At 56.7% G+C, this 27,650-nt stretch overlaps 9 protein-coding genes across 9 annotated transcripts; 5 read left to right on the top strand and 4 right to left on the bottom strand.

The window, feature by feature from the left end:
- Nucleotides 1-2,383: 2,383 nt before the first annotated feature.
- C8Q71DRAFT_705868 (uncharacterized protein) lies at nt 2,384-3,079 on the top strand (the record flags this gene model as incomplete). The annotated part of the gene is made up of 1 exon (XM_047920468.1): nt 2,384-3,079. The coding sequence occupies one exon, from the start codon at nt 2,384-2,386 to the stop codon at nt 3,077-3,079; it is 696 nt and encodes a 231-aa protein (XP_047779671.1).
- Nucleotides 3,080-3,490: 411 nt separating this feature from the next.
- On the top strand, nt 3,491-4,174 carry C8Q71DRAFT_705990 (ribonuclease H-like domain-containing protein; the record flags this gene model as incomplete). Its single annotated transcript, XM_047920480.1, has 1 exon — nt 3,491-4,174. A coding segment is annotated over one exon (684 nt), but the record flags the coding sequence as incomplete, so codon positions are not given.
- Nucleotides 4,175-7,200: 3,026 nt separating this feature from the next.
- On the top strand, nt 7,201-7,967 carry C8Q71DRAFT_856830 (uncharacterized protein; the record flags this gene model as incomplete). Its single annotated transcript, XM_047927340.1, has 2 exons — nt 7,201-7,902; nt 7,956-7,967. 2 exons carry the CDS (start codon nt 7,201-7,203, stop codon nt 7,965-7,967), a joined length of 714 nt encoding a protein of 237 aa, XP_047779669.1.
- A 247-nt stretch (nt 7,968-8,214) lies between these two features.
- On the top strand, nt 8,215-10,715 carry C8Q71DRAFT_554062 (uncharacterized protein). Its single transcript, XM_047919310.1, has 4 exons — nt 8,215-8,236; nt 8,300-10,374; nt 10,439-10,494; nt 10,563-10,715. The coding sequence occupies exons 2-3, from the start codon at nt 8,524-8,526 to the stop codon at nt 10,448-10,450; spliced, it is 1,863 nt and encodes a 620-aa protein (XP_047779668.1). The 5' UTR covers nt 8,215-8,236; nt 8,300-8,523; the 3' UTR covers nt 10,451-10,494; nt 10,563-10,715.
- A 388-nt stretch (nt 10,716-11,103) lies between these two features.
- On the top strand, nt 11,104-13,192 carry C8Q71DRAFT_753658 (uncharacterized protein). Its single transcript, XM_047923446.1, has 5 exons — nt 11,104-11,795; nt 11,852-12,025; nt 12,081-12,133; nt 12,186-12,267; nt 12,325-13,192. Exons 1-5 carry the CDS (start codon nt 11,579-11,581, stop codon nt 13,017-13,019), a joined length of 1,221 nt encoding a protein of 406 aa, XP_047779667.1. The 5' UTR covers nt 11,104-11,578; the 3' UTR covers nt 13,020-13,192.
- On the bottom strand, nt 13,193-15,313 carry C8Q71DRAFT_753656 (uncharacterized protein). The gene is made up of 4 exons (XM_047923445.1): nt 15,218-15,313; nt 14,355-15,157; nt 13,424-14,286; nt 13,193-13,343 (listed from the first exon to the last, which is right to left on the bottom strand). Exons 2-4 carry the CDS (start codon nt 15,130-15,132, stop codon nt 13,332-13,334), a joined length of 1,653 nt encoding a protein of 550 aa, XP_047779666.1. The 5' UTR covers nt 15,133-15,157; nt 15,218-15,313; the 3' UTR covers nt 13,193-13,331.
- A 674-nt stretch (nt 15,314-15,987) lies between these two features.
- C8Q71DRAFT_554004 (uncharacterized protein) lies at nt 15,988-18,095 on the bottom strand. Its single transcript, XM_047919309.1, has 3 exons — nt 18,045-18,095; nt 16,249-17,982; nt 15,988-16,187 (listed from the first exon to the last, which is right to left on the bottom strand). Exons 2-3 carry the CDS (start codon nt 17,938-17,940, stop codon nt 16,176-16,178), a joined length of 1,704 nt encoding a protein of 567 aa, XP_047779665.1. The 5' UTR covers nt 17,941-17,982; nt 18,045-18,095; the 3' UTR covers nt 15,988-16,175.
- A 1,481-nt stretch (nt 18,096-19,576) lies between these two features.
- C8Q71DRAFT_753651 (uncharacterized protein) lies at nt 19,577-21,917 on the bottom strand. Its single transcript, XM_047923444.1, has 5 exons — nt 21,184-21,917; nt 20,023-21,114; nt 19,923-19,968; nt 19,744-19,874; nt 19,577-19,667 (listed from the first exon to the last, which is right to left on the bottom strand). Exons 1-4 carry the CDS (start codon nt 21,767-21,769, stop codon nt 19,811-19,813), a joined length of 1,788 nt encoding a protein of 595 aa, XP_047779664.1. The 5' UTR covers nt 21,770-21,917; the 3' UTR covers nt 19,577-19,667; nt 19,744-19,810.
- A 298-nt stretch (nt 21,918-22,215) lies between these two features.
- On the bottom strand, nt 22,216-26,684 carry C8Q71DRAFT_553857 (uncharacterized protein). The gene is made up of 11 exons (XM_047919307.1): nt 25,970-26,684; nt 25,758-25,919; nt 25,573-25,703; nt 25,384-25,522; nt 24,489-25,328; nt 24,203-24,439; nt 23,879-24,149; nt 23,576-23,827; nt 23,201-23,512; nt 22,698-23,150; nt 22,216-22,647 (listed from the first exon to the last, which is right to left on the bottom strand). Exons 1-11 carry the CDS (start codon nt 26,549-26,551, stop codon nt 22,346-22,348), a joined length of 3,681 nt encoding a protein of 1,226 aa, XP_047779663.1. The 5' UTR covers nt 26,552-26,684; the 3' UTR covers nt 22,216-22,345.
- Between the last annotated feature and the right edge of the window lie 966 nt (nt 26,685-27,650).

The following is a 27,650-nucleotide window of genomic DNA, read 5'->3' as shown; positions in this document are numbered from 1 at the left end:
CCTCCACGCAAGGCAACCCCCTCCTTCCGACCCGCGACTCGACCTCCCTCTTCGAAACCATCCTTCGTACGAAACCACTTCCACCAGGGACACTCAACTGGCCCCTCGCCTCCCAGGTCCTCTGCGCACCCGGGGCCCTCCTCACGCAACTTGAGCGTGATGGTTTCATCAACGACGACCCCAATGTCGTTCTCGATGCAATGGACACACTGACTGACCTCTATGAGGCAGCGGCGGACGTTTGGGTCCAGCAGGACCTCCTCGAGGACGCCATCCATCTCTTCATATCCCGACGAGATGCCTCCGCGCGACGACTCCTCCGACGTTTCAAGGAGCTCGAAGACTACTCCGCGGTCAAACAAGCCGCTCGCCACCTGATCCCCATCAACGATATCACCTACTCTCGCGACTTCATTGTAACCCCCACTTTCCCGAATGTCGACGCATGCGACCTTGCTCGCATGATCACCAACTACTCCCCGTGCATCGTCTGCCAGGGCACCGATGCTGATTACCACCGAACCATCGACTGCTCTCACTACCGCTGCCCTCGATGCAATCGTCGCCAGCCGGGACATACTGAGGCCCTCTGTTCAGCTTCTGAAGCTGAAGCACCCACGTTCCCGCCGGACCTGCGATCCCTGAACGACCTGATGCGTGGAGGTATCTTCACGCAGTCCGTCGCCCACCGCTGGCTGATGGAAGCCAACCATATCTACTCCGCGCTCAGTGGTCTCATCACCTCCCGACCAACCGAATTCCTCCCTCCTACCCTACGCGGCAAACGGATCGGATTCGAGCAGGCCAATAGGTGGTATGTGGTCCGGAATGGTCGCATCGACGGCATCTTTGTCAGCCTTACCCGTGCCACGGTCCTGGCCATGCACGTTGAGGCAGCAATGATCTCTGTATATGAATCCCGCGAAGAGGCCCGTCGAGCCGGCGACTCTATGCATGACGAGGACCATCCTTTCCTCGACGAAACCTACCTGATCGGCGCCCGTCCTCCTCGTAGCGAACGACGTGCAAATACCGGAGTCCGACCCCCGACCCCTCATCCTCGACCATACCTCGGCGGAATCCTTACCTCGCCTGGACTCACGGACGTGGACCTGGATTCCCCGGTCGACGATGACGGCAGAAGAAACCTCGTCATCCAGACGTTGGAGCCCTCCTTCGGCCTTTTGGAGGAAAACGACGAGAATGTGCCTGTCCGGTCGATCCCGACGCGTGAGGCCCCGCCTCGCCCCCCTCACCTAATTCGCCCTGAGCCGGTACGTCAACCCCTGGCGGACTTCACTCAGGACCTGGAACAGGTCCCTATCCGCCAACTCGCTACCACTCCTACGTCATCCTTCCAACCCTCACCCACGATCGCCTCACCGGTATCGGGCACGTTTGAGCTCCAGCATACCGATACTGGAGAAGTCGACGCCGTCATCCACCGTCATCGTGACGGGTCCACCACCATTCAGAATGCTCCGCTGCCGCCGCCTTATTCTTAGAAGATCGACGAGGTCGTCGACCCTAGGAAGGGGCTTATGTTACGTCAACGTTTGTTTTCCCTTATTTTCACTTGAGCATTGTGCTATCCTAGCATGGGCCCAACCCCATGACGCTACGGTTCCAGTCTTCGGACTCCTTCGCTGTTTGCTCCGGCCCAACCCGGAGCAGTTCACGTGATCTCTGACTCAGTATGACTCGTCCCTTACTCATACTTGACTCATTATTTATGACTTGATCCCTGACTCGTCATGACTCACTCCCCTGCGCTCCTATTGGCTAGGTAGTTGTGACTCGTTCAGGACCTGCCCTGAACTCCCCATGTATATAAGACCTGTGTACAGTAGCGGTCGAACCTTAGTTCGACCTGGTTATCTATTGAAGCTTCACCAGCTCCTTGGATATCAGAAACTCCCCGCTCGACCTGCTAGACGGACTTAGCAGCGTCTTCGACCATTCTCCCCATCCAAGGACGATTAGAACCTAAGGTCCCTACGTTTAGGGTTAGGTTGAGAGCTAGTGCTCTAGGTGTCACGCTTCGCGTAACAGCCGCACGCTCAGAGTTACTACAGGCTTCAAAATCAGGTTCAGCTAGAACTCTCCACTGTGCTTGACTGTCCTCAACCCAGTATTTGCGAAGGTGCGTTGTATTGATGTACTATCTACCGCATGCTAATCGACCGACGTCGACCGACGTGGTTCTAGAATCCAAACTTCCGCTCTACGTTGTCAGAAAATGGCAGCCCAACCTGATACACTACCATCCTCAGATACTACAGACACAGGAACACAATCTTTTGGTACCACAACAGCGCCGTCGCACAAGGAGTCGCAGGACGTAGATCAAGCGGAACATCATTCTACCCTGTCCAACCTCACCATGACCAAGATGGCTGTCGCACCGTTCGACAACTCTCATGGAGATTCAGATGTCGTCCTCCGGTCTGCGGACGAGGTGGATTTCTATGTGCACCGAAACATCTTGCGGATTGCATCCGCGTTCTTTGCAGATATGTTCTCCTTGCCGCAACCTATACATCCCTCTTCGCCGGATGTTGCTAACGACCCTATTCCTGTCATCCCTGTCTCGGAGAACAGCCAAAAACTCGAGGCTCTCCTGCGCATGTGCTATCCGGTCGAGAAGTCGAGGATCAGCAGCGTACAGGACGTCTCACCACTCCTAGAAGGTGCGCTGAAGTACCAGATGCGGGAGGCAACAGCGGCTTTGACCAAGAAACTGGCCGCTTTCTGCAACAATCGACCTCTCGACGTGTACGCTGAAGTGTGTAGGAGGGACCTGAGGAAGGTCGCAAAGCAGGCCGCTGATGCATTTGCTGCGCCCCTCGTCGCCGTCACCAAGGTGCCGCGCGACGAGCCTGCTTTCGCAATCGATGACTTCACGCCGCACATGGAGTCGATCTCGGCGGCGGCGTACTTTCACTTGTTGGAGTATCACAGCGGCGGGGGGGCAAGCAAGTCGATGACTCTCTCGTTTGTCTCGTCTCGTGCATCTGCAAGTGCGTCATGTTGTTCATGTTCCGTATCCCGCGTTAACGCGTGCCATAGACAGAGATGATACCTTATCGTCGCGTTCAAAACCCTCGCATCCTTTCGATGACCTTGCCCGCGCAGACACGATTGTCCGCTCTTCAGACGGTGTCGACTTCTACGTACTCCGGTATCTCGTCGGCTTCTCCTCTCCGATGTTGGCATCAATTCTCTCCGGAGAAATCAGCCCAGGTCCCAGCACGTCCCCGATCACCCAAACGCAAACCCGCATGCTGGACTTCCCAGAAAACAGCCATACCCTAGACGCACCCTGCTACTCTTGTGCAGAGACTATGCGCTTGACGTCGTGAATGGGACGGCCCTCCAAGACGCGGACACAATAACGCGGTATACGTCTTTCCAAGCCCTAGGCTCCACGGTCATCGACTACGTCCTTGCATCAGCGCAGCTGACAAGGTCCCAGTCTCCTCGCGTCCGTATGCGAGTACTCCCCCACTGGGCTGAGTGGTCGGACCATGCTGCCCTAGGCCTGACTGTGAGCCAGGTGCCCGTGCAGATTAGCTTTCCGGAAACAGCGGACGTCTCGCGTCCTCACGCGGCACCTCCCAACCCTGTGGGGACACCCATAACGCCAAGCCCTCTCGACGACCTCCTTCGCCGGACAATTGAGAGCAGGCAGTCCCTTCCTGCCGCCCTGCAGTCTCTATACGGGGCCGCTCAGTGCACCTCCAGATCTGCCCCTAGCATGTACACGGATGGATCGGCATCGCGGGACTTGGGAAAGCTCTACGGCCCGTTTACAAGGGCGGGGTCGGGGGTATACTGGGGACGTGGCTCAGCTAAGAACCGCGCAGTCCTCGCTCCTTCACCGCCGACAAACAACAGGGCTGAGCTGTACGCGATACTCCTTGCTATCTGTGAGACCGACCCCTGCTTGTCCCTCCGTATCTACACCGACTCTGACTATGCCATCCGGGCTATATGTCATTGGGCGCCCGGCTATGCAGCGGCTGGGTGGGCGTGCCGCAACGCAGACATCCTACGCAATATTGTGGATGTTATTCGTGAGCGCCATGCTCCTATAGCGTTCCACTGGGTGAAAGGGCACGCAAACAACGTCAGTAACGAGGCAGCAGACGAGCTGGCGCGCATAGGATGCGCACAGGCGGGGCCTCTCGCCCCGTTTGAGCTCATGCACCTCACAGGCCCCCCTCCGTCCGAGCATGGGCTATCAAGCATGTCCTGCCCGACAACCAGCAAGGTCCACACGGACCTCCCGGAGCATACGGCGCCGCGTAAGCTTAATGCTGTGGCTGCCGTGAGAGTGAGGGGGCTGCCCGGCAACGAGGATCTCACCCCCGAAAGTAGGAACCTCATGCGCTTGCGGGAGGCATACCTCGACGAGCTGCTGACGACGGCGAGGCCGGATGCATCGTTCTGGAGGGCGTTCCGAGGCTTGATAGACCCGGCCCCGCGACCCTCGAGGGTAACGGCGTCGCAGCTGCGCGACGCCTTCGTGCCCCGTATGAACCCGCCTGATGTCCTGCCAGGCTCCTTCGATGCCACCCGCTATGCTGTCAACAACGCGTGGCTGCGTAGCCTGCCCAGTCGAACAGCGATTCCCGAGGGACAGCAGCCCTATGTCCGGGCCTGGTCGGTGAATGAGGTTGCTGAGGCTAAGGCACACATTCGAAAGCACGCTCGACGGTCAGCGAAGGGGGATGATGCGGTCTCGTACGACAATATCTTGGCGATGGACAATGAGGCTCTGCGGGAGCTCTTCCAGCAGAGCATCAATACCTTGGATGTCCCATCAACCTGGTTGACGACGATCCTATCGGGGATCGCCAAGCGGGGCAAGGACGCTGCAGATCCGGCGAACTACCGGGCAATCGGGCTTGAGAGCTGCCTGCTGAAGATGCTCACATTAATGGTCGAGCGTCGTATACGCGGATGGGCTGAGGCTGGCGGACAAATTCCCCCCTCACAGAACGGATTTCGGACTGGATGCCGCACCAACAACAACGCGTTTGTTCTCCGGGCGGCAATTGAGAAGGCGCGGAGGCTTGGGAAGCCACTCTATGTGGCCTTTGTGGACCTCTCAAACGCGTTCCCGTCTGTCGACCAGCCGAGTCTATGGGCAAAGCTTCACGAGGCCGGGTTCTCAGGTCCGCTGTTTGATTGGCTACGCATGCTCTATGCCCGGCTACGCTACGTGATCCGGCATGACGGGGACATCTCAGACCCCTTCCTTGCGGCGGCGGGCATTCTCATTGGCGACCCGGCCTCACCCATCCTTTGGATCCTGTTCCTCGCGGATCTAGTCATCTCGGAACACGAGGACGATGTCTCCCTCGGCGGCATACGTGTGTCTCACCTAGAGCAGGCGGACGACATAGTCCTGTTCTCCACGTCGGCGCGGGCACTGCAGCGCAAGCTGGATGACCTGGCTTTGTGGTGCGGTCTCAACTTCGCAGTAATCAATGTGTCCAAGACGCAGCTCATGATCTTTGGGCCGCTCCCGCCTATGACACCCTATCTCGTCATCAACGGGAGACGCATTGCCCTTGTCGACCGCTACACCTACGTGGGCATCATTTTCCTATCAACAGCTCGTGACATCTTCGAAGCGCACCTCGAGCATAGGATATCAGTCGCGCGTAAGACAGCCAATGCATGCCTGTCAGTGGAATCCTATGTCGACACGCTGCCCCCCTGGGCGAGCATCACACTGTATCAGACTCACGTCGACTGCCACCTCATCTCAGGATGCGAGGTCACCATTGACGTGCGCCTCGCGGCCCATGCTACGCTGGCCTCGCTCCAGCAAACCTACCTGCGCCGGGTTCTTGGCGTCAACCCACGATCGCCATGCGTCGTGCTGTATACTGAAACCGGCCTATGGCCCATTAGATACCGGCGGCTCTCGCTGGTGCTGCGGTATCTCCTCTATGTGGTAACCCAGCGCCCGCTGCTGCCTTTGGCCGCCCTAGCTGAGTCTCGCCTACTGGCTATGGCTGGCAATGCCTCATGGCTAGGAGACCTCCACTACGCCCTGCAACAGCTGCCAGTCCCGGTTGCCTTCCCGATGGTTGAAGCTCTGTCCCCAGATCTCGTCAAGGCATGCGCCCAGAAGCTGACTGAGTCGATGAGCACGCACCTACGTAACGACGTCATGACTGGGCATCGCCTCAGCATACTCCAAGCGCGTGGAGCGCGACGAGGCGTGTTTGCTCGGAGGGATTACCTTGCGCTCCCGGCGAAGGCGCAGCGATACGCACTCGCGCGCCTCATGGCGTCGGATCACCCTTTTGCGGTCGAACTGCTCAGGCGCCGCTCCCCACCGGTCCCGAGACATTGGCGGATCTGCCGTTTCTGCAGAGCGCGCAATAACGTCGAGGACGAGGTGCATGTGCTACTCGAGTGCAAGGCCGATGTCCTGCGAACCCGTCGCACCAAGTTCTTGAGGGATGTAGACAACGCACTGCGCGCGGAACACTCCGCTATAGCCTCATCCGAGCCCGCAGTCCTCCTTGCAACCCTCCTTGGTCACAAATGCACGATGGCGATTACGGCGGCTTACGTCCTCGAGGTATTCGGATGCTGTGACACCGTCCCAGTACTGGTGGTCTCCTCAGTGGAGCAATACCACTCATACCCCATGCGGTGAAACAAGGTTAGTGTCGCCCCCGCGTGAGACTACACCACCGCAGTTGATGACTCAACGCCCATGCACTCACAGGTGCACCTCTACTCTGCAATTCATGCGTCTGCTCGGTCACTACCATGTCGAACGCCCACTGCGTTTTGCGTGAGAGCGGACGGTAGTAGCACTACGCCAAGTCAATCACCTGGCCCGGGGTGAGTTATGTCGGTGTGCAGGAGAACCGCAACCGACGCCTGGAGGTTTTTTGAATTTTTCCTCCCAGGTTTTAACCTCGGGACCCGCCCGGCTGGCGGCCAGTGGGCCGGGGTGTGAGATCGACGTAGCATTGTACTCACGCCGTGTTATTGCTCGAATAGTGTACGATATTGTAGAATAGAGGGGGCCGCTTGGGTTGGATCCTGTCATGAAAGTAGTGAACGTTGTCGGATGTCACGTGTAGTAGATACGCGTACATTGCGGCTAAATGGACCCATCTCCTCCTCCTCCTCCTCCTAGCACTCCTCTTCCAGCTCTGCTACCCTATGCCCGACCCCGCAATCCAGGAGGGGTCAGACGACGAGAAGCTGCACGACGTCTACCAGCTTCTGGAGGCAGCGAAGAAGTATGAGGTTGCGCGGGCAGTGGAGTTCGCGAAGCGACAGTGTGTCGCCTCGATCGCTGCATGCCCTGTACGGCTGTATCTTGCCGCGTTGCATAACGGGTGGGAGGACGCAATGAAAGAAGCTGCGTGGCGCTCCGTGTACGAGGTATCGGACAAGTACGTGCCCGAGATGGCGACGGTGCCTGCGACGATCTACCGCCGGCTGCTCGTCTATCGTCAGAAATGCCGACAGATCATTAACGCTCGTCGAGATATCAGCAAATTATCAGCGCCGAATGAAAAGGATGCGTCCGATGACTCGTACTGGGGCAAGGACAGCTGGTTGGGGGGACCGGGGGAGTCGGAGGCCCGCTTTTGGTTGAACATCCATAGGTTCGTTCAGGAAGAGGCAGTGGCAGGACGGCAGCTTAACCTGCAGCCGGATGTGGTCTTCCCGATATCTATCCGAGCTCCGAGCGACAACACAGGTTACGAAGTGGTGACCACGACGCCAAAGCACAGTCGCGGTCGCGGTGACTTTCTCTCCAGTCGCGTGTACAGCTATCAGGTGCCAGTCCCGACTCCAAACCCTTGGATTGCCAATAGGCAGACAGCGATAGACATCGCAAAGGCACTCGCCAAGGTATCTGCCGTCAGGAACGCACTCTGGTCAAATCCTCACATTGCTTATTACAGGTCGAGCTATGACGAAAATGCATACATTGGCAGCACAACCGACGCTATAGTCATCTCCTGACAGCCAGTCGATTATGCTTTCTCCATGGCACATGCCGATGACTGCAGGAGCTGTAGACACCCTGATCAGTGCGGGAAGTTGCGAGACGGCCAGCTGCATAGCTAAGCTTATATGGATCACATCGACTGACGACGACGATCGAACAGTGATTGCTTCTGTTGACTGAGATTCAGATTGTTCTGTCGCTCAGTATGTAGTACACGTATCGACGAAGCCAATGGTTCGGCATCTCCTCCCCTGAATAGGCACGAGGCAGCAACCTTATTGATTCCTTGACACGCAGGAGAACGAAGAGATGCTCAAACTCAAAAGGACGCGACTCATGTCAGTGAATGATCCGAGCAACTCCATTGGGAATAACATAAGCTCAGTCGGGCACGGTTCTGAGAGCCTCGAGGATCGATGTCGATTTGGAAGCTCTGAAGCACTGTAGCCGTTTGATAAGAACCCGTTGCCTCGTCTCTGAGGCTTCAAGTCTCTTCCTAGCCCGAACCCCGGTGAGTACAAATGCATTACATGCATTATTGTCAGTCGATGACATTTGGAACTACGTACAAACAGGAACAGTCAGTAGTCATCATGTCAAGTCCTGCGAACAGTACAGTTCCGCCGACGCCCGCTCCGTCTTCGCCCAACCTCCCACCCTCTGACTCCTGGGGCAACGATCCTCGCGAGGATGGGCACGGGGAGACCGCGCCGTATCCTTTCGACAACATGTACAAGGACGCGGACGTCGTGCTGCAGGCCTCGGATGGTACGCGCTTCTACGTGCATAAATCGACCCTGCGCGTCGCGTCGAAGTTCTTCTCCAGTATGTTCTCCTTACCGCAACCTCCGTTCGAACCGAGCTCTATCGCAGGATCGAGTGGTGCTCGCGAGGAGATACCGAGCATCCCGGTCACGGAGGATAGCGCAACTCTCGAGCGACTGCTGCGCATGTGCTACCCGATCGACAGTCCTGATGATTCCGACTCTAGCATACAGGCAGTGGCTCCGATCCTTGGTGCGGCCTTGAAGTATCAGATGCCAATGGTCGCCAAGTTGATGGCCAAGTCATTGCTGAACCACTGCACATTCGATCCTCTTGGCGTCTTTGCTGTCGCATACAAATTGGACTTGCAAAAATACGAAGCAAGAGCAGTTCACGAATTTACCAAGTGGTGTACGCGCACGAAGCCCACTCATTCAAGCAAAGGACCCGGTCGCAACGCGGCGGGGATCCCTGATATCACATCATCGCGGGCTCATTCGCTCGGAGAGTACTCCTCAGAGTTGAATTCTCTCCCTGCATCGGTTTATTACCGTCTTCTGGAGTATCACACCACTACGACAGTGACTAGCTCACTGCAGAACGCAGAGGCCGCTGTGAAGCATATCTGTTCTCGCTCTCACAACTTCCCGGAAATCCTCCACGAGGCCGACGTGCTTGTAGGACGACTCGCTCATCCATTCCGCGACACCACTCGTGCAGATACTATTGTTCACTCATCAGACAACTTCGAATTCCACCTCAGTCGTAACCTGCTCAGTTTCGCATCACCAGTGTTCGCCAGATTGTTCCCTGTTTCCTCTACCGCCACCGCGTCCGACTCGTTGGGGGCATCTCAGACCGGTTCCGCAGTTCAGACGCCGCATCGTTTCCCCGAAGACGGTCTCACACTATCGAGACTTTTCCAGCTGTCTTACCCAATGCCCGACCCCGAGCTCAGTGGAGATGGCTCGCCGGATGTCGAACGGAGAAGTGCTCTCTCCCTGTTGGAAGCCGCAAAGAAATACGAAGTGGCGCGGGCGCTTTCGTTTGCCAAGCAAACCTGTGTCCAAGCTGCACGAGCATCTCCCGTGCAACTGTATCTGCTTGCGATGCAGTACAACTGGAACGATGTCGCTCAAGAGGCTGCCATGCGGGCGGTTTACGAGACGTCCGACAAGTACGTGCCAGAATTGGAGACCGCGTCTACTGCAGCGTACCGTCGCCTACTGGTGTACCGCCAGAAGTGTCGGGATGTCATCTTGAATGGAGGACAGAGCGAATCTCCATGGCAGGGGACCCCCAGCACGCCCCCACGTTCGGCGTACTGGAGTAAGTCGAGCTGGCTGCATTCCCCAGCTGAGGCGAAGTTCTGGCTCGCCTTTCACCACCGCGTCAGCAGCAATACAGTCACTGCGGAAAACGTAGTCATGTGGCCCATGGACGTCGAAGAGTACCTTCCCACTTCAGTACTACTGGAACGCACTGGTATGGATTATCCTCGGCGGGGTGGATCAAGTACACTGGCACCGCCGACCTGTCCAGCAACCACGGAACCGGGCGACGGAAGACAAGTCGAGCTCGAAAGGATAGGCGGAGCATTAGTGAAGGTGCGAGCGTGTCTGAGATAGGTCATGGCGAATGCGTCTCAATCATACATGCGTTTTTTGGCAGATCGTCTTATGATCTCAAGAGCAGAGCGTGATTCTCGTGCTTGGCACAGTATGCGAGTGCGTAGTCCCAGTCCATGGCACTGAACTTGCGGCAGGGCTGACGGATCACGATACTGGTCTGCTAGGAACAGCCATGTGGGCCTGACCGAACGACCAGAGACATATATGTTTGTGCTCACAACCTGTATCGTTGACACAGATCGAAAATTCGAGTTTATCCAAGTCGGACTCGACTTGGCGACATTCTGCTGAGACCGTTGACCTGAGCTGCCGCCGCCGCTGAGGCTCCTTTTACAGGCCTCAGGCCACGGCCTTTGCACACGCTCCTCAAGGTCATCGTTGTGTTCCTCGTCGCGTCCCACCTCGCGTTCCAATCACCAAGTTCCGTGTCACATTCCTCGTAGGCTCTGCTCGCATATATCGCTCTACTATGGACACTCGAATCGTATATGGAGCGCAATTGTGGGCCGCCGGCTAGTCATCTAGCTGACGAGCAGTGCCGCCGGCTCCCCGGATGCCAGTACCGAGAGTCTCCGAGACCACTTTACTTATGAGCGGATGATATGAGCTGCCTCGAAGTTTTCGTCGACCGCGGACAAGGCGCTTAGTACTCTTTCAACACGGCAACTAGCGGCAACTCGACACTTGTCTGTCGAGCTCTCACAAGCGGTTTCACTGATATATTCACCGTTCAAATCTAGGTTCTGAATGCATGCAACATTGAGCGAACACGCCGCTGAGGGAGCATGTAGTTAGCACGAACTACCTATAATTGGATGCTAAGTATGAGCCCGATATGAGCCCGAGGCAATCGGGGATAGGTGGCGGGTGCAGACCCGCTCGGAAACACGTGTTATTGGGATGCTCTCCCGGTCCCCCAGGATGGCCTTGCGCGAAACATATAATCTCGCTCGTCGCCGCTGCTCATGGCCTTGTTTTGTCCTCGTGGCCACCATAGCGGGGCTAGTCAACCAGGATAGTCTGCGAAGTAGTCAACAACGTGCCAGCTTGTCTCGCAACTAGCGGCTGAAGACCCTGATTATCGCCGCCTCGGAAGATCCCAACCGACACACGGTACGTGCGGTACTTACTGTATTAGTGCGTCTACTGCACCGAACGCGGCTTACCACCAACACTCACCATGCTATCTAGCCGGAGAAGCCACCCGTCCGCCAGACATATAACGGCCATGTTTTGGGACGGCCTTTTCAAGGACACCGTCATGGACGCGGTCCGAAGCCTCGCTCGTCTCCCCACCTTCCGCGTCTCCGTCGGGTCTCTGAGCTTCAGCCTCCTCAAATACGTTGCAGTGCTGCTGTTCTTGGTGAATGCTCGCTCGTGGCCGTTAACATGGCATTGTGAGTCTCACGTCTCGTTGCGCACCGCTCCCGCTGACCCGTGCTTCGCCGTAAAGTCAGAGTGTTCCGGCCCGTCATGTCCCTGCGTCTGCGGTGGTACATGCTGCAACTGCGACTCTTGCTCAAGCCCAAGCAGGTCAAGCGGAGGGAGAAGGCGAAGTGGTTGCAGGAGTTGTGCCCGGTCGGTCAGGACCCGCTCGAGTTTGTGCACACGTGGAAGGGTTGGGCTTGTGAGTGTATGCCTCCTGGATACCGCTCTCACCAACCTCATGGTCTGCTCCGTAGCACCGGACGACTCCGACTTCAATCTCCACCTCAGCAACTCGTGTTATGCCAAGGTGCGCGTCCCCTGCATGCTGCCTTGTCTGTCAGGGACTAAGTACCTGCCAGAACCTTGATTGCGCCCGTCTAGAGGCGGCACTGAAGTACTTCCCAACGCTCTGCCGCGCGGGCGGCTGGATAGCACTCGGTGGTACGTCTCCCTCCGTGTCTACGAATCCTGCACACTCACGCCGAGACCGGCACCCAGCGACGCACTTCAACTTCCTGCGCGAAATCCCGATCCTCGCTCCGTACGAGATCCGCATGCGGATCGCCGGCTGGGACAGCAAATGGGTGTACATCGTCGCGCGGTACGTCACGCACCCGCGCAGCAAGAAGTCCAAGGACGCCAAGGCGCTCCCCGGGGGCAAGCCCTCGGGGTCCCCCGACACGACCGGCAACGCGCACACGGGCGGCGCGCCCTACCCCGTCCTGCACACGCCCGCAGACCCGCTCGACGCGGAGAGCAAGTCCGGGGTCGCCACGCCGACGCACGCCGAGGCGCTGGCGCGCGCAAGCATGGTGCACGTCGAGCCGGACGGGGCGACGCTCAACTGCGTCGTCGTGAACGCGCTCTGCTTCAAGACCGGCCGCATCACGATCCCGCCCGCGCTCGTGCTCGCCGTCGAGGGCTTCGTCGCGCCGCCGTCCGCCGGTGCCGATGCTGAGCAGTTCTCGCTGAGCAACCCGCCGCCGTTCTGGGGCGAGGTGCAGAAGCTGATAGGGGAGGAGCCGACGGACCTGCGGAGGCTGCAGAAGTTCTATGCGGGTGGGTGGCGCGAGGTCCCCGAGGGCGAGCGGTGGTGGGAGAAGGCGGTGGAGGGCCTCGAGGAGCGGAGGAAGGCGGGGATGGAGGTTGTGGGCGCGCTGAGGAGTGGGATGGAGGGCGTGCGGAGCTTGTGAGCGTGGCGGTGTGGGCGGTGGCTTCTCGTTAGAGTGAGTTGGCACTTGACTATAGCATAGACTTCTGTGATACGTTCGTTGGTTTAGAATGCCGCAGGCCCTTAGACACAGATGCATACAGTCTGTCTGTAACGTATTCGTAATATTTCGTGCTATCATGACAACTTACTGGAGACGGGTTCGTAATGTGAGGCAAGAACATGATTCTTATTCTCGGTGACGCAGCAACAAATCATCCGGGCAAAAAGACCAGCGCAAGGCCAACGGCTTACTCATGACACTTGGTTCGATGAACGCGGGGGTGGCGGCGCATTACAATTTGACCTGTGTTGGCGTTAGTGAAACAGACAGCAGTGGGAGGGCAAGCCGTATTATAAGCCTGCATAGACGCGACGAGGACACACCTTCGCCAGCGCGCTTGCTACAGCCATGATCGAGGTTCCGGACCGCAGGTAGCGCGATGCATTCTCCACTTCAATGTCGGCGGAGGGGGATAGCCCGTGGGGTGTCGTGTTCCGCCAAACCTGTTGGTGAATGGCCTTCCAGAAGTTCTCCTCCTTTGAACCGTCCAACCATGGCTCTTGAATACACCAGTACGTGGAGAACCCGCTGTCGTGGCCCATACTAGATACTATGTGGTGCTTGAGGATGATGTCCCTGCACTTCTGCCGATAGAGGAGCAGCCGACGGTACGTAGCCGCGGTCGCGTTCGCCATCTCCGGCGTGCGTTCGAGTGGGCCATCGGACGATTCGTACACCGAATGCCACGCTGCCTCCTTCATCACGTCTTCCCAGTCGTACTTGGAAGCAATGAAGTAAACCCGGTCGGGCACGATATCGATCTCCGCAACGCAACGTCGCTTCGCGTATTCCACTGCCCTAGTGACCTCGTACTTCTTCGCGGAGTCATATAGACGACACGCATCATTTAGAACGTCATCGGCGAGTGTACGTTTCATCTCGGGGTCGGGGATAGGATAACAGAGCTGAAGCAGGACTGCCAGCGTGCGACCGTCCTCAGGGAGTTGTAGCAGGGGCAAGTACCTTGGACTCGCGGAGGCTGAGTTGTCTTCCGAGTCAGCGTTCGCATCCTGCTTCTCCCGGAGCATCCTCCCAATGACGGGAGACGAGAAGCTGATGAATTTGCGAAGTACATAGAAGGCCATGCCATCCGAGGAACGGATGACCATGTTTGTTTGAGCAGGATCCTTGAAAGGGTGCGAGGGCATTGAGGGCGGAGGTCCGGACATGGCAGTGTCCGCGCCATCTATCATGTGAAAACCATACATGTACTGTGAGTTCGGCGTGACACGCAAAGTAGCACATCAAACTCACCCTTAGCCCTCTCTGCCGAATTCTGGAATATATTGTCGGGGTGGCCTCCACCACTGTGACAGTCCAGCAGGCGATAGTACAGAGAGGCCGGGATATTGTCCATCGCAGGCACGAAATCGTCGATCTGATGGTCAGAGATGCGCGACTGTGCCATGCCGACGTACTGAGCAGCTGAGAAGGCTCTTGCTGCATGCTTTGCGACTTCCTCCAGGCCTCTACTGTACGCTTCCGCGAAGACATCCAAGGGACGACTTGGGCAAAGGGCCATCAACTCTCTCGTAAGGGCCGTCGTTGCCTCCCGCATCTGATACTTCAGCGCTCCTTCGAGAAGTGGGGAGATACCCTGGACAGTGGCGAATCTACCAGTAGGCTTTTCGACAGGGTAGCACATACGCAGGAGATTGTCGAGATCGTGCCAATTCTCCGACACGGATATGACAGGGAGCGGGCGAGTAGAGTCGCTGCAGGCATCTGTCGATAGTATGTCGCCGTCCGAAGGCTCGGACGAAGCCTGGAGCGGTTGCGGCAAGGAGAACATGTCCGCAAAGAACGCGGACGCGAATCGTAAGATGTTCTTGTGGACATAGAAGTCCGCTCCGTCCGCAGACCGTAGGATGACATCGGCGTCTCCGTAGAAGTTGTCGAACGGCGCAGTGGCGATCATGATAGCAATGTCGGGCAAAGATCCTGGGCCACCTTCACCCTCCGCACGTTCAGCAGACGACTCAGCTACTAGCGTCTCGGGTGGGGTTACAATCGCTTCTGTCGCCATATGCATGTCACTAGGACTCGACCTTATGATTCTGGATATCCATGGTTTAGCTTTTAGTGGACTGTGAGAGAGCCCATGCACTCCGACGCACCAAGTTCGTGAATCGAGCTACTCAGGCTGAGGGGTCGTCAGGGCTTGTGCACTGGGTGCTGCTGGGGATGATAGAGCAAATCTAAGTAGGTCGCACGTATCGATCCAAGCAGCCGGTGTATGATGATCATGCCCATGCTTCGTTGTCCCCGTGACATCATGCCAGTAGTATTTGAACTACTCATGCTGTTTCGCGACACACAAGCAATCTAGCACTGGTACAATGCACATTACCGACATAAAAATTGTGATGTCGGATCACTTACGCACAGCGAGTACTTGCTTGAGTGGCAAGGTGGACGCCCTTTGGGCGGCCCTCGAGCAGACCATCGGAACCATCTATCATGGCACCTCAATCCGGCGACCTGTGCGCCGCTGTACTACTAGTGGTAGCCCGCCTCAACTCAAACACGCATGGTCCTCCCATATTGCATTCAATTGGTGTGTGAGCGACAGTGCGCTACTGTCAATATTACGCTTGTGTACGAGGACCACTGGCAGCCACTAGTACAAAATCTTCACAATTGAATCTGCACCGTGACCATACGGCCCACGGACGTTGATCAGAGGAAGTCGGTTTCAGATGTGTTACACAGTGACGCTTACCTTCATAAGTTCCCCTGCGATTCTTCTGAGCTCTTGTTGCCTCGCATGTTCGTGATTTGTCTCGGCATTGTCGGGTGCGTTAGTTGATCCTGAGCTACCTCGAGCAGCACGGACGGTATCGCCAATCATGATAGAGCTCGGAAGAAAAGCCTCGATATTTATGGGTTCCAGAGATTCACTATCAGTGGATTTCGAGTCCTCATAGTCGACGACATGCTGATGAAAGGCTTGCCAAAACAATGCTTCGTCAGGGAAGCGCAACCAGTCGAACCTGCTCCAATAAGTCGAACATCTGGGACGGGCTTCCAACTTGAAGGAGGCAAGCATCTATGTGGATGTACAAGATACTCAGATCACAGCGGTATCTGTGCAGGCTTTGCTATGAGCACATACAACTCGAAGCAAGGATTCATGCGACGTTCGCACCTTGATTAAATCGTCGACTGCAAGCATGATATCTCGGTGGGTGCATTTCACGAACGTGATACCGAGCCTAGTCGCAGTCGTACCATCGCGAGGATCATCGGCTGCACAGATGGTCGGGTCGACCTCCTCTGGATCGGAATCAGCGGTCTGCGCCGATAATTCCCGTTCGAGGGCTTGTTTGTGGAGGGCTCGCCATAATGCGGACTCCTCAGGGTTCGTCCACTGGGTTCCCTCGACGTCGCTCCAATACGATGCCCCCGGTCCCTTAGGGGATGATGCACGAGAGGACAGTATGAGGTTACGGCATCTCTGCCGGTAGACCAGCAGACGACGATACGGTGCTGCCGGCAGCTCTTCCATCTCCTCCGCATACTTCTCCGGCGGACCCGTTCCGTACACGGCGAACATGGCCGCCAGCCTAACGACGTCCTTCCAGCCGTGTTTCGTCGCGACGAGGTAGATGCGGAGTGGCTCCTCCTCCGCAGCCCGTACGCACGCCTGCTTCGCAAACGAGATGGCACGCTGGACCTTGTACTTCAGTGCCGCGTCCAGCAGAGCGCACACCTTCGACACCTTCTCGTGGATCGATGGTCCACTCACTTCTGGGTCGGGCATCGGGTAGCACAGCCGTAGTAGAGTGGAGAGCGTCTCGCCGGTTTCAGGCAGCTCGAGACGGCGCAGATATTCCCCGCCGACTACCGCTTGGTCACCGTCCAAAGCGCTCGGGACAGCAGCAGAGAGCATTTCGGCCATGACTGGTGATGCGAAGCGAACGAAGTGGACATTGGCATAAAGGTCGGTGCCATCCGAGGCTCGTACCTGGACCACTTCTTTGACTAGAGAATCCTTGTTGCCCTCAAGCGTGAAGAGCTGGTCCCGCACAAGAGGACTTGCATGACGCCGGCTGCGTCGAGTTGGCCATACAAGTCGCGGTTCCGAGTCGCGGGGTGGACTCCAGCGCTGGGATGCCATACAAGACATGAGATCGGAATAGCCTGTACGCGCGTTACGCCCCGTTGTCAATCTCTGGTAGGCCTTAAGCAGGTTGTAGTACGACGACGCTGGCATCGTGAGCATCGCCGGGGTGATTCCATCGATGCGATGGAGTTGCCGCCAATGCATATCGATGTTTTCCCCGTACTCCGCTTGAGTTGGACAGCTAGCCAGGAATGCAGAGCTGGCAACCTCTTCTGCACGGTCTAGCTTGAACGAACTTGCAACGGCGTATGCGTCAAGAACCTGGCTCTGCATGTGGCATAGAAGCACGAACGACTTCTCCACCGCGAGGGTGACAGACGGCAGTTGGTATTTCTCCGCTGCGTGCAGAAGCGGTATTGCGTCCACCGCTTTGGTGATCGCAGGGTGATGGACGGGATAAAGGATGCGTAGCACATGGTTGAGGACTCGACTGTCTTCAGTCACTGGGATGACCGGCAACCCGGGGCCTGCAAGGTCCGCCTGAGGGAGAGATAGCATAGTCGCGAAAAAGGTGGAAGCGATGCGCAGTGTCGACTTGTGGACGTAGAAGTCGATGCCGTCCGACGATCGCAGCACAACGTCCGCGTCACCAGAGGCATTGTCGAAGGGAGGCAGAGCAATGTTCCCTTCGGCGACTGCTTTCTCCTTCTCCACGGAAGCCATATAGAGGGATCGGAACCCCTCCGGTGTCAGGCCTCTGGACTTTGAGTCCATATGGTCGAGTCAATAGTTCCGCAGTCAATCGTCTGCGCTGTTCTGCCATTCAAGTTGTCAGCCACTCCAGAGCTCCGAGGAACGAAGTTCACCGAGAGACCTACAGCTATTATCGCAGTCACACAGCTACCAAAGCACGCAGTCACGACGCACCGAGAGGCGAGGGACTGAGAATCAGAGGTGGGACGCGTTTTGTACGGCCGCAACGAGACTGACGCTGGCCCACCGCGATCGGAGTGGGGCTTCGGCGACACTCCCAAGATCACGCGAAGACCACAATGGAAGGTCTAGTCCATTGTCTCGTAAATGTGGATAACAGCAGGCCGTTTCCCGCCAGAAGGAACAGTATGGACCTGAATTTACGTACGTTATGATGTTCCTGGTCGGACACGTCAACCCTAACTATACTAGGAACTCATGATTGACAGAAGTACACATGTTCTGTCAACGCACCGCTGATTTTAATCCTCGTTCTTCAGGATGATAGCAGAACCAGTACTGTCGCCAGTTGCAGTCGGTGAGTACTTGAGTGTTTGTGCCATGATCGCGATGTCGGCGTTCTGCTTTGCACTCTTCCGAGCAGTCGCGCCTCTGGAGACTACACCGACAGTCCCGAGCAACGTCAGGAAAGTTCAGGAGACGGGCTTAGCACTGCACGGATACGAGGACTGCAACATAAACATCATGCCAATTTATAGCCTGACTCTATCCTAGTAGTTGAGGTGGCCACGACCGGAGTCACTGACAGGCAGCGCATATTCAGCCTGCTCGTCCTTATCAGCTATATTCCGCCTGCTTTGATCTGTATATCTATGCCTTGTTTTTATCTGTGAATTGCAGTATCAGTGAGTCAATCAGGCAACCACGGAAGAGCTTCGTTGGTGAAGTGACTTGAAGTTGGCCGCGACGTCGCGCGGACTCGGAGCGATCAGCCACCGGACACGTGATGTGGTGGTTCGTTGCAGTTCGAACTTAGACTCGATATCCAGTGGCCAGAAAGTCGGAACCACGGGGACATTCGTCCTGGGGACGAGGGACGCGAGACGCGAGACGTCACAGTAAGTCACAGCGCACCGTGAGTGGCCGTGCGCCATCATCGCTTTACCTCCCACTTTGACCACCTTTGACATTGACATTATTGAGGGCCAGAAATACAATTCACCGGTCAGCTAGGTGTCTAGATATACATATCGACTGACTTACTGACTGAGATTTACGAAGGCATCACGGAGGCCAGGCATAGTGGCGCGCTACGTGACGGAGATGATTATGTAAGCATACCACAGGCACTACTCATAGGCTCTTGTATGTAGTTATCTTGAACGACACCCATTGTTTTGAAACCGTGAGGCTAGATTAGATGGTGTAATTACTCAATACTTCCTGAAATACTTAGTAGCCCCTGTTACTCAAGTAAGCAAGTCAGTCAGTCAGTCAGTGTGACAGCGTCCCGCGGGACGTCCCGCAGAGCGTCCCCGGGACGCATCCCCGGGACGTATGTCCCAGTCGTTCAGACGTTCTCCCAGTGGCGTTAGAGTGCACGTGCTCGCAGAGAGGCGGAGTTTGAAAGGCAAGCGGACTTCGAAATGAACGGCTGGTCACGAGCCTAGTTCGAACTATGATTCGTCCCGGCCCCTCTCACCCGGTGATCTATGAGTCTCTCTTTCTCCTTACAGTAATCGAGCTGTACCGAAGATTGAGGTTACAGCCAACACCACTACATGCATGTATGATGTCTACTCAACTTCTATGCACTGCGCAGGATTTCTGATCTCGTTGATTTGAAAATCACGGACTCATTAGTATGATACATGTTGTCACATCGCCTTCAATGAGCATCGGTATATCAAGAGGCAAGTCCAGTCGACGGTCAACCTAAGTATGTCATGATCAGAGATATTCCCTGATTATTGGATGTCCGTATGCTTGATAAGGTATGATCTGTACAATGATGCGTATTGTCGCTGCTCACATCACACGAGCATGAGCCACGACGAGCGCGCGAGTACTCAAAGGTGGACCTGAATGGTGGATGCAAATTTGGTCAATACCCTCCAATTGCGCTCACTATACCACTCACAGATGCCAGCTTCTGCCCTAACTTAATCATCCTCCGGTGAATGTGATGCACGGTAACATCTGGTCTCGTAGCGTCACCGTGACGAGCTCTGTGGCCCTTCAGTAGTAAGGATGATGGTACGATCTCTTGCAATGCATGAACATTGGTGAGCCCTCCTTTCTTGCGCGCGAGCTGGTGGAATGTTATCCAGAATCTTTGCTCGCTGAACAAGTCGAACTCCAGTAGTCCGTCTAGGTCCCAGTACGGTGCAGATGTAAGAACATGGTGTTCCGTGTCTTTGCTGAAAGACACGTATGTGTAGTACGCAATTGTGATATCGCGGCATTGTTGGCGGTAGACGAGAAGACGGCGGTACGCTGCCGCGGGTACCGTCTCCATCTCGGGCACGTATACCTCTCCTCTGTTGTATACTGCGTGCACGGCCGCTAATTCTGCAACGTCCTGCCACCCATACTTTGTTGCTATGAAGAAAACGCGTTCGGGCCAATAGTCGATGGCCTCGATGCAAACACGCTTTGCGAAGAGCGCAGCGCGCTGCACCTCGTATTTCAGCGCGGCCTGCAAGAGGCGGCATGCCTTTGATAACTTCCCGTCGTCCATGCTCCATTTGATCTCCGGATCAGGCATCGGGTAACATAGGGAGAGTAGATTTGTGAGTGTTTCCCCGTCCTCGGGCAGGTCAATGTGACAAGTGATTTCAACGTCGCCCTGGCAAAACCCAGAAGTATCCGAACTTCGGGACTCGTGAAGCAAGCTAGCCAATACCGATGACGCGATCCCGATGAGCAGAGAGTTCACGTAGAGCTCTGTGCCATCGGACGATCGTATGACTGTATCCGTGATGGAGGAATCTCGAATGAAGGAAGATCGGGGGGACTCAAACTCTTTCGATGTGGATTGATGTCCGAAGTGTCTGTTTGAGGTGCAGGATTTCGTGGCACGAGAAATCGGCGAGCAGAAGTTGAAGTTTTCCTCCACGCGTTGTTTCTCGACGTATGACTGAAAGGGCGTCTTTCCAAACATAGGATATTCGCGAGGAGCATCGAGCACTGCCCTTTGGTAACACTGCAACAAGTGGAAGTACGAGGACGAAGGTATGTCATTCATCGCTGGTGTATATTCGTCGATACGATGCAGTGGCTGTGCCGCGTCCGTGCCAACAGGTGGAGATGGAAAAGCACAGAATGCTTCTGCCGCACATTCCGCTAGTTGCTCGAGGTGAAATATGCACGCGAGTGCATAGACGTCGAGTGTGTGCTCATGACAGAGAGCGGCGAGTGCTGTTTGTATGGCGGAGGTGACCAAGGGCATCTGGTACTTGTCTGCGCCTTGCAAGAGCGGGACGGCGTCCTCCACTGTTGTGATAGCGGGGATGTTCGCGGGATATACTACGCGAAGCAGGTAGTCGAGAATCTGGCTGCTCTCGGTGACCTCGATGATCGGTAACGGTGCTTCACTCTCCTCCACGTCTACGGCTGGATCAGAGGCGGAAGGCTGCGGCAGCGAGAACATGCTAGCGAAGAACGCCGATGACATTCGCAGAGTCGATTTATGAAGATAGAATGTGACATTATCTGACGAACGCAGCGCAACATCCGCATCGCCATGAGGGTTGTCGAATGGAATCGGTGCGATTTCTTCAGTATCATCCGGATCGCCTGACACCCTTTGGACGCTCAACATCGCAACTTCTGTGAGCAACGGAGCAGTCGTCGAGAATTTCGGAATTGATGATGTCACGCTCTTCATATCGGATGGAGGTGTGTCAATATCTGCGGTTTTCGCGAGCTCTCTGTCAGTACATTCCAACAGTGGACCACTCTCTGAACTCACTTCGTTGGTTGATGCGTCAGGAAGGCAAATGAGCACGTCCCGGGAGTCGCGGCGAAGAGGTGAGGAGTAGGGAGAAAGTCAGAGACAACTCACTTGACGAGTTGTATATCGAGCGAGCCTCGAGGCGCACAACATCAAACTCAAATGCTCATGAGGCTCTTATCGGGCGGAACACTAGGTACAACGCACTGCGTATGGTAACGTTAACCCAATCGTATGACCACATACGCTGAGAAATCTCGCACAAGACGATGCCCACCAACGTGCCATGACGACTCTTAAAGAGTAGGACGCAATGCAAATACATAGTCAGACATGTCGATGTAATACTGATACACAGTGAGCGAGAATGATCATCCATTTCCATTGGGTTCAATGCAGTAGGGGACTCGAACACGACATGAGATGCGTTAAGGGTATGGAGGTGTGGTGGTGTATAGTACAATGTCCAGTAGATGCTACAACCTGCTACGCTGCGAATCCGGAGTCCCTTCACTTAGAAGTCGGTTCGACACCATCCGTCGTGAAGCGCAGCCGCGCGAGAAGCACAGCGTCCCATTTCCCGCCACGCCCAACAGGCGACACCTTGTTCGCACTCACGTCCAGCTGGTTCCCGTCTGGCTCATCATACACCGGCCCGCCGATCACCGACGAGGACAAATCCGTTGTGATGTCAAAGTGTCCCCATGCTTGGCCAGACCGGGGTGAGGAATAGACATTGAAGTTCAGCGTGCCATCCGGATGACTGTGGCTGACGTAGAGCGAATAGTCTTGAGCCTCCAACGTCCCAATCACTACATCTATCTGTAAGCGGCGAGATAGACGATCGCAGGGAGTTACTTACCTAAAAAGATGTCCTCGCGACCGATGCAGTGTTCATCCCCGTACTCCCGAAGGATCGCGTCTACGTTCGCCTTGAACCACCGTTTCGGCGCCTCTAGATTCTCCATGTAGCGATAGGCAGTCGACTCCGTGAACATATGAGCCGTTTTGTGACCCGCACGCAGCGGCGACGAATACCGCCGGCTCACAGTCGTCGGCGGCTGGTTGCTCCTCGAGGTCAGCCACGACTGGATCATGTCCATCCCGCGCTGAGCGACGTTCCTCTTGTCAGACTTCTGCGTCCCCGTGGTGACACGCCCGTAGCCTTCGATGGATGCCATGTCAGCCGTGCGACCACCGGACGACTCCAGCGGCTTGAAGGCATTGAAAAGCGTGATGAATTTGCCCTCAGGCTTAGATAGGTATCCGACCGAGCCGAGTGGAACCTGGGTGGGAGTCCACAAGGGGAGCGACACTACGATACCATCAGCATTGGAGATCAGAACTGATGATGATTGTACATACGTGAAGGGTGGAACTCGTGCTGAAGGAGCATGCGATACCGGCGCTCGTTGCGGAACTCCGCAGTGCGCTCGTCGAAGGGCGGAGGCGACTGATATCCAGGAGGGTCGAGCATGACAGCAGAGTCGGAATGCGAGTCGTCGGTGTCTGACATGCCCAACGAAGAGCGGCGACTCAGGTCCGGTGACGGCAACAACTTCTCGACATAACTCGGTGCGGGCTCTGAGGGAATAGGCGATGTCCCGAGAGCTGTCTGATACGAAGTGTCGTCGTCGGAGAGTGAATTGCCCTCAATGAATGTTGCCGTCGTGTCGGCTGTAAAGGTGGGTGGGAATGAGTCAACGTACAATCTTGCGGTTCATCAGATCAGGTACTTACGAGGAAGTGGCGGTAACGGAATGGGATGCATATCGGGAGACTTGCGCTCGTCAGCTAGCTCGTGGTGCGGCGGACGCGGAGTGTCATTGACATCGCCACCCACTCGCTGGCGGAGCTGCTGAATGTCTTGGACGACCTTAGCAAAGGACGGACGTCCAGAAGGTTCACGCCTCCAGCATGCTTGCATGATCTCTGCCAGGAGCGTAGTCCACTTCTGGTTGATGAGAGGGATCTCCGGACGCATGTTCTCTCCTACCAGTGTACGTTCAGCAGGGTCAAGCAACTAGAATGAATACAACGTACTGAGCACAAAGTGGCGGACAGCATCGTCGTCAGCCAATGGCCACGGCAGACCCCCTTTTGTCAGGATCTCAATGCAGCAAAACGCAAACGCGTAAACGTCAATCTGCTGCGTCAGCTCGCTCTGGCCGGCCATTAGCTCAGGCGCTTGCCACCGCAGGGTACCGTGCGGCGTAGGCGTCCCGCTTAGACGGTATACCTCGCTCTTGATCTCGCTCTGGCCAAAGTCGGAGATGACACAGCACCCACGGTCGTCCACCAGAACGTTAGCGCCCTATAAGGATCTCAGTACGATACGCGGACATAGCTGACAGCGATCGAATGCACCTTCAGATCACCGTGAAGAACATCCTTGCTGTGCAGGTATGCCATGCCCTTCGCAATTTGGTGGATCATCTTGAGCAGGTCCACAGAGTCGAGGCTCGGCAGGCCCTTCAGGTACGAGACGAGGCTTCCGTTCTTCATGTACGGGCTCACGAAGAACCATGGCGGCTCGCTTGAGGTCGAAGACGCACCCAGGAGCTCGAGCACGTTCGGATGCGACAGCGACTTCCAGATGTTCACCTACCCCATGCACGTTAGACAATGTCGGCGTTACTGTCATGTAAATTACCTCATGGATGAAGAGCTGTCGCGGCGTCGTCTCCGCGAGCACCTTGATAGCAACCGTGCGGTCCCTCCAAGTGCCCTTGTAGACATCCGAGAAGTAACCAATCCCGATCTTCTGCTCCCTGTCGACCTCGTAGCGCGTGATCGTCCAGCTCGGCAGCGATACCTCCGCCGTGCTGAGCCTCCGCAGAGCGTCGATTCCTGTCTCGATGAACTCCCGGTCGAGCGTGTCCTTCGGCGTGCGCTTATGACTCGAGCTCCGGTCGCTCGCCGTCTTCCTACTCTCCACGCTCGCGACAGTCGCGGACCGGCTTAGGGTAGCGCCCTCGCCGCCGGCACCCGGATGCGTGACCGCCGTCGAGCTGATCGACGCCACCAACACCGTGTCCTCCGAGTCCGCCGCGGCGCTCTCGCGCTCGACCTCGCTTTCCAGCGCGCGCTGCAGCGCCTTGATCGCCTCCGGCATCTCGTCGCGGCCGACCTGCAGGATACGGATCATCTCGACGTCGCTGTTCGCCTGGAGCACGGTGCGCATGAGCTGCCGAAGGTCCGCCGTGTCTTGCGCGAGGTCGTGCTCGTTCTGGCGGAGCGTGACCGCGTTGAGCGTCGTGCGGATCTGCTCGGGGCTCGCGTGCAAGAGCTGCTCGAAGGACGCGATCGGCGTGACGTCGGCGACGTGCAGCTCGTCTGTGCCCGCGAGCTGCAGCGTGTTGGGCTGCGGGGCGGGGAGCACACGCGGCTGCTCGCGCCGGCCGTGCAGTTCATCCAAGAGCGCAGCGGTGTCGATCTGCCTCTGCTGCTCTGCCCGCAATACCTGCTTAAGGATACGGATCTGAATTGACAACTAGAGAGGCGCTGTGAGAGATGACTTAGGGTATTGCGAGACGGTGACGACATACACTGAACATGCCGAGCGCATCGTTGAGCGCACTGTCGCAAACAGAAATGTGACGCTGAATCTCATCGCGCTTGAGGTAGCGCTTGATGAACGGACGGTGGTTCTGCTTCTGCAGAAAGCGGTGCACCTCTGTGAATGATCTGAAGCGAATCAGCCAAATAGGTCGGGTGACGTAAGTGGCGCAACGAACTCGACAAGGCGCTGGATCGGGTAGAGCAATTCCTCGCCGACTTGGTCGCCCGCCTCCGCAATTTCTTCCCGGACTGAGAATAGAATAGTCGCGCAGCGCTCCGTCAAGCGCAGACACGCCATCCTGTTCACCTGTGCAGAGTGTCAACCTGCCGCGTCAGTTTCAGACAATGTATGGGCGCTTACGTCGACCATCTGCAGTGCCTCCCAGATGTCGAGAAGCGCAGTCGCCGCTACTCGGAGGCCTGGTAGTGGCGCGAACTCGAGCAGCTCCGAACTGATGACAAGCGCCTCGTGGCCAACGTCTTCGGCGACTCCGAGCACATTCACGACAGCCTCGGAGACACGCTGTACGACATCAGCGATGCGGACACAGAGCGGACGTAAGACGGGCTCACCTTGCGTGTTCGCTCCCATCCCTCCGCTTGCTCTGGCGGGATCGACTTCGTGCGCTTCTCGACATCAGACCAGGGCCTCGCATCCACCTCCCGTGAATTCCACCAGCCCTGCGGTACTCCATTGGGCGGCGTCTGCGATCGACGGGAGCGCACTCGCCAGGTGAAGATGGAGTCGCGCAGCGGGCTGATTGACCGGCCCCGGCCAGTGGAGGAGGATCGACTGCGAGTCGCGGGTTGCGCTCCGTGGACTCCGAGTGAAGAGAAAGACGATGTCGCGGACTGGGCGTACGGCAGCGGGTTGGAGGCGACGCGCGCGACTGGAACCGAGCCGCTCGCATGGTCTGGTCGGATGGTGGACGTCGACAGGCCCCGCCGACGCGAACCTGGGATGTGGTTGTGCGGAGGCGAATGCGACGACGCAGGCTCGTCATCTCCGAGATCGATGGTAGGCACACCGGGGAGAGGGACCTCCTTTGCGAGCGGGGATGAATGAAGAGGCGACCGGGTAGGAGTCGAGCGGACCATCTCCGGCGCCGACTGCGGGTGATTTCTCCCGGTCGAGGGCTTTGGACGACTATCCATGGTGCGATGGCTAGGGATGGGTACGAGGGACGGGTGAGTGTCCGATGGCGTACTTCAGGCCGTCGCGGTGGTCGTCCAGACGGGGAGCTCTGTGGGCACAGTGGTCACCAGCACCGCCAAACCACGTCGCAGGCGTTGCGGCCTTATATCCGAGCAATGGGGAGTTGGAGACGTGCGTGCGGAATTGGCTCCTCCGCCGACACGGGTCTTAGACGCCGTGGACTCAGCGGCCCCGCTTTCGTCAGGTTGCACCGCACACTTCCGCGTCAGATATCCCTGGGTTTAATGCAGAAAATAGGGGAAGGAGAGTCGTGGACGTGGCTGCAGAGTGCAGGATCTGAAAACGGCTGGCAGATGCGCTGAGGGAGCTCCACGTGCTTGGAGCACCGTAGTGGCAACCGTTGTGTGGTTCGAAGTCGACACAGCGTGGTTCCCAAACACGACATAAGGGTACGTTTCAAGTCACTCCCTCGCAATCTGTCTTCCTGCGACGCAAGTTGGCAGACAGTTTTTCACGCCGTTCCTTGATATGACTGCAAGCTGACTGCAAGTACCAGTGTTTCGTGGACTGGTATATCGATTATTGGTGGCTCACTGTCCAAATCAGGCAACCACCCGCCCCATCTGTTGATCTCGCCCGGTAACCCAGTCGGCGAATTTCCTGCACCGCTTATCCCGCTCGGGCTCGTCCGACATCCTCGGTTGCGCCAATAATACTTACGCACCAGTTGTGCACCGACGGGCGGGATCGACGGTCGGATTGGAAAGCGGAACCAAACAGACGGATCACGCTCTCTCGGACCCTCCTAGCTCAATGCGTAGCCGCAGTGACTCGTTTGTGAACCTTGGAATGGACTTGCCGGCGGCATGTCTGCATTCCCTAGTGCCCGACAATATGGCACCCGCAGTTCTGGTGATTTGTCGGGCATTGCGGGCGTGCTCTCGTGTTCAAGCTTCAAGCAGCAGTCGGCTTGACAGCGGGGCCGCAGAGAGACATTTTTAGGGGTGATGCGGCCCGCCGATCAATCTGACGAACATGATCGAGCGGTTCTGAGGTAGCAATGCCTGAACAGGCTTGAACAGGTCGCTCATACATCAG

This window comes from Rhodofomes roseus (genome assembly GCF_022264815.1).
Source record: "Rhodofomes roseus strain CIRM-BRFM 1785 chromosome Unknown C8Q71scaffold_8, whole genome shotgun sequence".
Lineage (NCBI taxonomy): Eukaryota > Fungi > Basidiomycota > Agaricomycetes > Polyporales > Fomitopsidaceae > Rhodofomes > Rhodofomes roseus.
The sequence above is the reverse complement of the archived record's forward strand: the minus strand, read 5'-3'. Positions and strand labels throughout refer to the sequence as shown.